Below are 10,803 nucleotides of genomic sequence, written 5' to 3' on the forward strand. Positions count from 1 at the left end.
TTAATCCTTCTTAGCCACTATTAGTTAAAGCAAATTGAATTAATACCTCATTAAACTTGTTGATTGCACTTTATATTTTGTCCACCTTATTATTTTGTATAGTTCTTCTCATTTATAAAAACAAGAGATTTGTTCCAAACCATAACTAATTAAAATTACCAATAAATGGACAAATGCATCAAATAACCAATAAATTTTTAAGTACTAACTCCAAAAAATTAGTATTACATCAGGATTAAATAATCTAGTTTTTTCATTTCAGGCAGTCCACCATAGTCAATCTTTATGTATTTATAATATTAGTAATAATTTTTTTCTCGAAACGAGTCTCATTTTCCACTTCTCTCTGTCTTTCTTTTACCTTAGCAAATTTACATTAAAATTTGAGTTTATAAGTATTGTTTAAGGAAAGAGTAGTATTAATATTTTTGCATTTCCATAAAATTTAGACAACTTTCATTCATAGACACTCAAAAATATATTGATCTTCAATATATAAAATTATTTATATACTACTTTCTAGCACGCTCAACCTATATATCCCTTCATTCACTGATTACAGTACGGTTATTAATTAATAATTATTAACAAATGGGATATTTCTTCAATCATAATACATCAATAACTATTACTACTATTAAAATCTATGTCGCATTCATCAACCCTATTTTAAAAAAAATTTAAATTATAAAACTACAAATTAAATAAACTTATTTTTTCATGAAACAGTCCGTACAGCCGAGTACAATGCACAACACGCTTACAAAATTAATATAGTACTATCTATTACACTACTTCCACGTTTATATCACAACATAAAAACTATTAAAATGTGGAAAATTTGTGATACCAATTAGTATAAAATATCTCAAATGAAAGACAATCCATCTTTTTCAACAATCTCACGGTTTACTCACCGCCACAGAAAACATATGTGTCCACATTTATCACACAATGTCTCCTCGAATTGTATATAAATTGAACTGAACCATAATCTTCTTGAAATCATAGATATTTTTATTTCCCAATTTACAAACACACACACACACACACTACACATTGTCACATAATTTTAGCAGGTAAATCATCATGCTATCATTAATGTGGAGAGTCAAGAAAAGGGATTCTTCTAATTCCGAGAAAAAAAATATTTTCGATTTTTTTTCGAATAGAAGTGATTATTCGAGTGAAGAAAATATGAAATCCGAAGATGGAGTTTCTTGCGACGATTATCAATATTCTTACAATTTTCTCAACTCTTGCCACCTCTGTCACAAGCCATTGAGTGGCAAAGAAATTTACATGTATAGGTAATTAATATATATTGATATTGATTGATTAATTGAAAATGTTTCAATGTAGAGTGTTGCTTAGTTTTATAGTAATTAATAATGCTGTTTATTTTTTCAGGGGAGAAATAGGATTTTGTAGTGATGAATGCAGAAGCAAGCAAATGTATTTGGATGACATGAAGAAAATCGAAATTTCTACGAAAAGAATCTTGGCATCTTTTCATGAGCGACGCCGCAATGCAGGTGACCGGTGCAAAGCTAGAGGTGTTGGGAGAGCAGCGGCGACGCCCATTTTCGTCTTGCAGTAGAGAAGTTTTTAGTTAATGGAAAGGTAGTTTGGTGACAAATTTAGCTCGTGTGGGAGTTAGGTTAATTAATTAGCTTATTTAGTTCTAAGGCTCGTGGAAAACATGCAAAATACATTTTCATGTATTTTTTTTGTTCATAAAAACTAGTCCTATAATCGAGTAATGTACTAGATTTTAATATAGTACAATATGTTATACCAATAGGTGTTGTGAGTAGAAATATGAGTTGATTTTAAGGTGAAACTTTATTAGTAGTGTTTGGTTAGTTTTCGTTTCTCTTATAAATTTACAATGAAATGTAATGAAAATAATGTAATATGACATTCTATTATCATCTTAGAGTATAATGTGCATTCTTACAAATTTTTATTATTCCAATAACACATTATTTATTTTAATATGAATTTATTTTGATAAACAATGTCTAACGTTTTGTTTAACGTATATTTCGATAAAAGGTAATGGTTATATCGTATCTATAATTATATTAACGTGATAAATAATAAATTAAATCTTGTTAGTGTGCGGTAAAAAAGATATTCTAGCGTATATAATGGGCCATATATAATCAAATCCAAGCCCAATAAGAAATACAAATTTGAAATGTACTAATAACATTATTAATTTTTAAAATTGTTCGATAGTATTATTTCATCAACATTAAAAATCGACTAATTTATAGTTAATGGTATAAGTATTCATCTTCAACCACATATTATGGCATCCTTTATCATGTTTAAATCAAATCATTATAATTTCTATTGCCAAATTTGAAATCAATTTTTAGGATGCGTTTGATATATAGAAAAAGTCAAGAAAACCGTATTTTATTGTTTTTTTCTATGAATAATATACTCCATGTAAGAGAAGCCAATGACAATCAGATAATGAAATCATTAGTTTAAATAATATATTGCATTTTTCTATTTTAGTTGACAAATAATATATCAACAGTAATCTATAAAATAAACTAGCTAAACTTATTTAAAAAAATAAATAAGATGAAAGAGGAAATATATACTGAATATAAACTGAAAATAAATGCAGAAATATTTTTTTAAAAAAAGAAACAAAAATGAAGGAAATATAGAGACAAAAAGAACAATACGACACCCATACAAAGCGCCCAGAAAATACATTCAAATTTCATCTAATTTGTAATAACAAATCGATCAAACCATGATTAAAAAGGGGAAGAATTAAACAGTGTTTAAACTCAAACACAACTACCGATTGAAAATTGAAGTATAATTGACTTTGATAATCCAACAAAAGGATATTGCTGCAATTAAAGCTGACACAACATTCCTAACAAAAACAGGATTCAAGATTTAACAAATCGTTATGAAGGAAATTTAGTTTATTGCCACATTATATTAAATGATTAAAGACTTCAATTATTTTCTGGATGGCGATGATTTAGCGGTGGATAGAGATAGTCCATCACTCGTTTCCAAGATCAATTGATAAAGATTCTTGAAACACACGATTTTTCTTCTTTTATTTCCCCTTTTCCTATTCATTTATTGTTGATTTTTATTGGGCTGGGGTTGAAATTAAAAAAAGGCAGTGGCATTAGGGTTTTCTATTTTTTCTTCCCTCTTTGTGCGATAGGAGATTTGTTTTGTTGCGAAAGCGGCGATCTTTGTTGATTTCTCCATCTGGGCTGTGTAAGTTGCTCAATTTCTTCATCTGGGTCGTTGAGTTTGCTTGTTTTCTAATTTGGGTGTTCACAATCTTGAAATTTTGTTTCTGTTTATGCTGATTTTGAGTGAGTTTTAGGATTGGAGTTTTAAGTAATTCTTGTGTGTTTTTTATAAGCTGTGTTTGGTGATGTTACTGAAAAAGTTCTTTGCTTTATTTGATTTTTTCTGCAGATCAAGCATCGATTTTTCTGAATTTTGCAATGAGTTGTGAATTTGGTGCTAGAATTGAAGTGAAGTTTCATTAATCATGTGGTTTTTGAAGTGGATTTTGTGAGAGATAAGTGATTTGGATAAGTTTCCCTTCACTTTTTTAGTAAGACACACTGATTTGGATATGTTCCACACCCAAGGAGCTCTGAAACACACCTGCAATCTCCTCGCTGTCTTTTGTTCGGAGGCAGCAGAGAGTACGCGAAATCAAGATGTTTCGAAGGAGAAGAGGAGGTTCCCCTTCCCAGAAATTGCATCTTCGGGGCGTTTGGAGGTGCAAAACCAATGCTCATTAACTCATGTAGTCGAATGTGATGTTGTTTGCTGCAGTTTTACATCTGTTATGTTTGCATTGTTAGGTCCAAACATTGAAGAATCCGACACCAGATGAGTTTCGCAAGTCTCTTGATTCGTGGCAGCCAAATCTCGTCTACTTGCAAGGGAAACAGCGGGAAAATGAGGAAGTTGGGTCAATCTCGTGGGGAGGGGTGGAGCTATCCTCTCCCGAAGCTGTTTCCGGACTTTTTAGCTCGACAATGCCAACTACTGTATGTTGTTGCTTTGTCGACCAAGTTGTCATTATGTTTCCTCGTTTTTGCTATTACCTTCTGGATTAGTTCTGTAGCTTTTATCCACATTGGGTGTCCTTTCATTTATTATGCTTTTATTGATTGAGTTTAGGTTATATTTGATCCACACTTGTGGCTTTTCCCAGGAGTTTAAGATCAATGATTTGAATTCGGAGTATTTCCTACGGGTCGACTTCAAATGTGAATTTAGGATTTCAAGAAACCACTCATGGAAGTGCTATTATTTCAGTATTAGGTCTTTTGCCTTTTGTAGTATTATTGGCCGAGAAGTGATAACGCTAGTGGAAGTATTGAAAACCGAACTGTTTCATGATATGATATGGTAGAGTTATCATTTTACGACAAACCCGTTGAAAGTATATTCTATTTTCTTATCAGCTTCCTTAGATGATTTTGTGGAGTGAGAGCGAGATAATTAACGAAAGAATTATGACTTCTAGAATATGAGAAAGGCTAACTGCACCGAATAGTTTATAGTAGGGAACTCAGAATCTCTTGTTTTTAGTGTTTATTTTTTTTCTTCTGATGTTCCTGCTTTGCATAATCAAATTTATTTCGAAGTCTGATTGGAATTAAACCCTTATTTTGAAGGTTTATTTGGAGGTTCCAAATGGTGAACAGTTGGCCAGGTCTCTACATTCAAAGGTAAGCTAAGAGGAGTAGCTTCGATTGTTGTAGATGTTTGCAATTTTTGACAAGAAAAGAAACATACATGCAGAAGCCTGTGAATAAATCACCAATGATTTTGCTTCGAGCTCACCATCTCTGTCTGCGCAGGGCGTTCCTTATGTAATATACTGGAAGAGCTCGTTTTCGTGCTATGCAGCTAGCCATTTTCGTAATGCATTATTATCCGTAATACAAAGGTAAATATGTTTGTTTTGGCCACTAAATGGTTCAATTATGTTATCCACACCACCACCTCTTATGGTTTGTTTGCGTTGAAGTTTTGGTGTATTCACGTAAACTAGGTTTCTCGTGCATAAAATGTTGACCCAATTTTATTTTATCTACTGTAGCTCATCGTGCCATACATGGGATGCATTTCAACTAGCTGATGCCTCCTTTCGGCTTTACTGTCTTCGCAATAATTGTGTCCTCCCTCATGGCAAGGAGGTCGATGATGAGTTGGGCCCTAATCTTTTCGGGGAGCCTCCTAGGATCACTGTCGACGTTCCTATGATTGAGGATGCAGCGGAAGATGAAGAAAGCACTTCTGGTTCCGTTCCTGAGATAAAGATATACGACGATGATGTTAAAATGAGGTTTCTCGTCTGCGGAGTTGCTAACTCCTTGGTAATGGCACTAAAATTTTAAGCATGCTAAGCGTCGTTTTGAAAAGAGAAGAAAAACTAAGAACTCACTGATTACTATTTTTGCAGGATGCTTCCTTGTTGAGTCCGTTGGAGGATGGTTTAAATGCCCTCCTCAGTATCGAAGTAAGCATCCTCCTGAAAAATGATGGAAAAACTCATTTTTCGGTTATTGCTAGTTTTATTCTTGAAATGGTGATCTGTTTGTGTACTCATTTAATGTACTTTTGTTATTTGTGCTAATTCAGATGCGAGGGAGCAAACTCCACAATCGGGTTAGGTGAGTTTGTCTTCAAAAATTTTTGTTGTCGACTTTCTTTTCATCTTTTTTTGTTACACGTACACCTATATTTAAACATAGCTTGGAAACTTGACCTAATGATTGCCACAAGACGTGCGATAGTCGAGTCTCATGTGTTTCTAAATGAAAAAAATTGGATCCATGCTTTTGTATTTGTGATGAGTTCTGAAAACCCGTATCTTATTCTAGTGCTCTTCCTCCGCCCCTCCAAGCTGGCACATTTTCTCGGGGTGTCGTGACAATGCGATGTGATCTGTCAACCAGTAGTTCAGCTCACATTTCTCTTTTGGTATCGGGAAGTGCTCAGACATGTTTTGACGATCAGGTGATGTGTTATAACTTTTCTAATAACTAATACCGGCTTTGCTGGTTTTTTTCCCTTATTATTTATGTAGTTTGGCTGAATTTGGTCGATACTCGACCTATTTTCACAGCTGTTGGAAAATCATATAAAGAGTGAAATCATTGACAAGAGCGAGCTGATCCACGCACTGCCGAATTCTGACGAAAACAAACCGCCTACATCCGAGCCTCGAAGGTCCGTCTCGGTAGCTTGTGGAGCAGCTGTATTTGAAGTCTGTATGAAGGTCCCGTCGTGGGCTTCACAGGTACTAAATTTTAGTAACCACTGGTCTTCCGAGATTGATCCTTTCAGTTTGATACATAACGGCGTCTGATTTATCAAAACACATTTTTTTTCTTATATCTTCTTGGTTTCAATTTCAGATTTTGAGGCAACTAGCACCTGATGTTTCGTATCGTAATTTAGTAGCCCTTGGAATTGCCAGCATCCAGGGATTAGCAGTAGCTTCATTCGAGAGAGATGATGCAGAACGGCTCCTATTTTTCTGTTCGAGGCTTGGGGAGAATGGTTTCTCGAATAATCTAAAAATCAGAAGCCCTCCTTCCTGGTTAAAGCCACCTCCTCCTAGTCGAAAGAGGCCCTCTATTTGCCACGAACTAAACACCAGCGTCGCAAATGGGACCTTCATAAAAAAAGAAGAGAACGAACTTGTGTTATCCAACGGAGTCACCTTGCCAAGTATGACTCATAGACGAAGAATCAAGATAGCCGCCTTGAGGCCAATCCCTCACCTTCGTCACCAAAAGATGCTTCCGTTTTCTAGAATATCGGAGGCAGATGTGCACAATGGAGGCCCAGTGAAGGCTAACTTGCCTCCTCCGCCAAAACATAATGCTGGGACGACACCAGCCTCCCACCGGAAATCAACTTCAACTTCATTAGCTAAGCAGGTCATATCTTTAAATCCTCTCCCTCTAAAGAAGCATGGTTGTGGGAGAAGCCCGTTGCACGTGTGCTCTGAGGTAAATTGCTCTTCAATGTAAATATTGCCATTCGTCTCTATTTTGATTTTCGCTGTTTTCATCGTTCTGCTTCTTGTTTTCCGAAGGAGGAGTTTCTCAAGGATGTGATGCAATTCCTCATCCTTCGGGGGCATACTCGTCTTATCCCTCAAGGGGGCATTGCCGAGTTCCCAGATGCCATACTGAATGCAAAGCGCCTCGACCTATTTAACCTGTACCGGGAGGTGAGACTCCTCTCTAGTAATGCTTATTGAAGGATCAGAATCGTAACAATCAGTAGCTAGTTTGATGAAGCTTGTCGGCTCGTGATCAGGTTGTCACACGAGGGGGTTTCCACGTCGGGAATGGCATTAACTGGAAAGGACAGGTTTTCTCAAAGATGCGCAATCACACGGTCACCAATAGAATGACTGTATGTCCCAAAACTCGATTTCTTGATTTTGATACTTTTATGTGTTTTTTCCTACTTAAACTCGGTGTTCATTCGTTTCTTGAACCAGGGGGTTGGAAATACGCTCAAACGGCACTATGAAACTTACCTTTTAGAATACGAATTGGCTCACGACGATGTGGATGGCGAGTGCTGCTTATTATGCCACAGGTTCTTCCACAGTCCCCCTATTTCTCTTTTCTTGATTTTTCATAACACACGCACACATGCCTTCTACGGACTTTTGCCCTTGAGTCGATCACCAAACCTCGATATATCTAAAATATCCGCCAATTGCCACTACTCACCCCGATTTCTCTTTTCTAAAATATGCACACACTCGCCTTCGTGTGTGTACGAAGCACTACACTTTTTTTAACAGTTGAGTCGAGCATTGTCGATGCTTTGTGACGTGCACACAGAGCTATTGTGGATTTTGTGTAACCCTTGAGTCGGTCACTAATGCTCGACATTTTTAAACATTCACCAGTAGCGCGCCGGGAGATTGGGTCAACTGTGGTTTGTGCGGGGAGTGGGCGCATTTCGGCTGCGACCAACGCCCCGGTTTGGGCGCCTTCAAAGTAACATCTCAAATCCTCAATGACCAAACTCATTGTTTATGGTATTATTGGTTATATTTTTCTTAAAAATACAATTTCTTGAATTTTTTTTAGGATTATGCCAAGACAGATGGACTGGAATACATATGCCCACAATGCAGTGTTTCAAATTACAAGAAAAGGATGAACAAATCAGGAAATGGATATTCTTGAGTCTTTCCATAATTCTTTATGACCCCACATATTTTGGGTTATTACATTCTACTCTATTTTGTGTGGAGAAAATGTATTTTCCCCTCCCATTTTACTGCAGAGATGTTTCGAGTTTGCAGAGAAGACCCGCGGAAAGGGGTGAAATGCAGAATATTGAATACATGGTGGGGAGGAAAATGTAATTTGGGGAAAATTTTAGGTGGTAGGAAGTGCTCCCAAGAGAGGAAATTTGTGGGGGCTAATTAGATATAATAGCCAAAATTGGTTGCTTAATTTGTAATTATATGGTTTTTGAGCCAAGATATTTGTAGCTTTTGTAGTTTTATGGAAAATGTTATTTACCTATCTTTTGCAATTGCACTTGATAGAAACCACTCTCTAAGTTAGGAAGATTTCTCTTTTGGTGAATTATATTTGGAGTATTTATTTTAGTGGGTACCTGAGTATAATTTTCGAAAGTATATATACTGTATGAAATGATGAACTTCTCTCCTTTATCATTTCTAAAGATTTTGGGTTAGCATTTCTTATAATTTCACAAGGTTGCTTCTCCTCCTCATTCATCAATTTGTGTGAGAAAAAGATGAAAAGTTATTATTAATAACTAAGATATGCCATTAATGACTATAATTTTGAGGGAGTTAAGTAGTATAGTAGATCATTGTAAAGTAACTAGTATGTAAGATTATCTCATATGAATATTTCAAATCAAACTAATACTTCCTCCTCAGTTTCATAGTAATTGAGTCGTATTTCTATAGTAATTGAGTCGTATTCTTTAGGGGTGTCAATGTTACTTGAGTTGGTCATTCTATCTTTTTGCAAAAGTTCATCTTTTTAATCTCTTACACTACTCAACTCTATTATATTTTTGTTTATTTCTTTCATTTAGTCTCTACATAATTCACTAATTATTATTTTCATTTTTCCTATGTGGCCAAGAGAAATGTCTTACTAATCCGAAGTATTAATTTTTAGTTATATAAAATTAAAACAAATTATGAATATGCTACGAAAGTATGAAAGCAATCTTACATAAGTTTTTACGATGGTTTTAATTGTGGATCGATAAAAAGGAGGATGCAAACACATTTCGTTTACTTTTTTTTCCAAAAAAATAAGAACAATTATTGACACACACAAACAAAAGTAGATAAATTTAATTATTAACATGCTTTCAAAAAACTTAAGGGCATACTATTGTAATGATTAAAGTTGTAGTTTGAGTTTGAAATCCTACTTTAAGGGGCCTTCAAAGTTATATCTTTATGGATCTATATTCCCATATAATATAAGTCCCCACACTATTAAATCAAGGCTTTAATTTATGTAAGTCCCACCTCTAGTCTGTCTATGGAAATAAAAAATGAAAATTCTATATTTGACTATATCCACCCCCCATTTACTTGGCAAGACCCATCATAACTTGAGGTTTTATATTTTTGTTTGTGGACTACTACAAATAAGTGGGAAATTTAAATAAATCAGACACAAAAGCTATCTGTGTTTCTTCTCATACAATAGTTAAAGCATAATATTTGTTTTATACATTAATGTTTATTGCTAACTTTTACTACGGTAATATGATGACATTTTGAATATAAGTTAGCATTTTTCTTGGTGCTTGTAAGTTGTAACTGTAAAGGGTGACCAAAAAGTATATTTCCACTGCAATAGCCAATAACAGTCAAATATTTTTTAATAAGTATGTTCATTTGTAAAAAAATTGACATAATTCCAAATTCATAATCTAAAAATCAGAATATCTTGGAAATCATAATAATTTACAAAATTGATAAGAGAGACTACTTCGTCCATATGAATAGAAGTCTTATTATTTTTTTTAATACTACAAATTTTAAGGAATGTTAATTGAAAAAATTAATAAAATATGAAAACTACTTATTCTCTATGCTTCGTAATAAAAGTGAGATACGACTCTATTAATATTATGTCCAAATTATTTTTTAATTATACTATATATTTGCACGACATCCATCTATATACACTTCAACACTGTTTCACATTAATATAAAGATTCATGATTTAACATAATTATTTTTTAATCAAGAGTTAACATAATCTAAAAGTAGAAATATACTAGATTGATATTGATGTGCGCATCAAGTGGATTTATCACATGCAGATTAAATTTGATTTCAATGTTGTTTATTTATACAGTTATTAAATTTGAATTCAGTTTTTTGTTTTCGTAGTAATTGGAACTAATATCAGTGGGGGAGTGTAATCTACAAATACTCCTTTTTTTTTATGGCCGACTATCTTTATATTTTGGTAAAATATAGTATCACTATATATTTTTTTATACTTAGAACTATTTACTTATTATTGGTGAAAAAAACAAAGTTTTTGTAACTTAGGCATCCCGTGAATATTATACTGTAGCTGTACTTTTTTCCTTTTTTTTGCCAACTTTTATCCTTCAAAAAGAAAATTAACATAAGCTAGTCTCATTTTCATAATTATATTTTTGAATATGCGCTTATCACATATCATCAAAATCAAAATGAGCAAGGAATTGAACAAAATAAAA

The 10,803-nt window shown here is 33.9% G+C and overlaps 1 protein-coding gene and 1 long non-coding RNA gene across 2 annotated transcripts; both read left to right on the forward strand.

Moving 5' to 3' along the window:
* The first annotated feature begins 1,020 nt into the window (after positions 1-1,020).
* Positions 1,021-1,939, forward strand: LOC121767817. Its single transcript, XR_006043208.1, has 2 exons — positions 1,021-1,310; positions 1,411-1,939. It is a non-coding gene; the product is annotated as an uncharacterized LOC121767817 (long non-coding RNA).
* A 946-nt stretch (positions 1,940-2,885) lies between these two features.
* On the forward strand, positions 2,886-8,657 carry LOC121766352 (AT-rich interactive domain-containing protein 4-like). Its single transcript, XM_042162625.1, has 16 exons — positions 2,886-3,270; positions 3,478-3,790; positions 3,876-4,064; positions 4,698-4,751; positions 4,884-4,972; positions 5,126-5,402; positions 5,489-5,545; positions 5,668-5,699; positions 5,910-6,045; positions 6,155-6,328; positions 6,447-7,046; positions 7,133-7,270; positions 7,360-7,458; positions 7,547-7,647; positions 7,967-8,057; positions 8,151-8,657. The coding sequence occupies exons 2-16, from the start codon at positions 3,641-3,643 to the stop codon at positions 8,247-8,249; spliced, it is 2,286 nt and encodes a 761-aa protein (XP_042018559.1). The 5' UTR covers positions 2,886-3,270; positions 3,478-3,640; the 3' UTR covers positions 8,250-8,657.
* Positions 8,658-10,803: the final 2,146 nt, after the last annotated feature.

Source organism: Salvia splendens, chromosome 15, assembly GCF_004379255.2.
Source record: "Salvia splendens isolate huo1 chromosome 15, SspV2, whole genome shotgun sequence".
Taxonomy (NCBI): domain Eukaryota; kingdom Viridiplantae; phylum Streptophyta; class Magnoliopsida; order Lamiales; family Lamiaceae; genus Salvia; species Salvia splendens.

What these genes read in the sequence shown, in the direction of transcription:
- LOC121766352 (XM_042162625.1), top strand. Translation starts at nt 3,641, where the DNA reads ATGTTCCACACCCAAGGAGCTCTGAAACACACCTGCAATCTCCTCGCT. An exon ending in TGCTGCTTATTATGCCACAG is followed by an intron (nt 7,648 to 7,966) that starts GTTCTTCCACAG and finishes AACATTCACCAG; the next exon opens with TAGCGCGCCGGGAGATTGGG. An exon ending in CCGGTTTGGGCGCCTTCAAA is followed by an intron (nt 8,058 to 8,150) that starts GTAACATCTCAA and finishes AATTTTTTTTAG; the next exon opens with GATTATGCCAAGACAGATGG.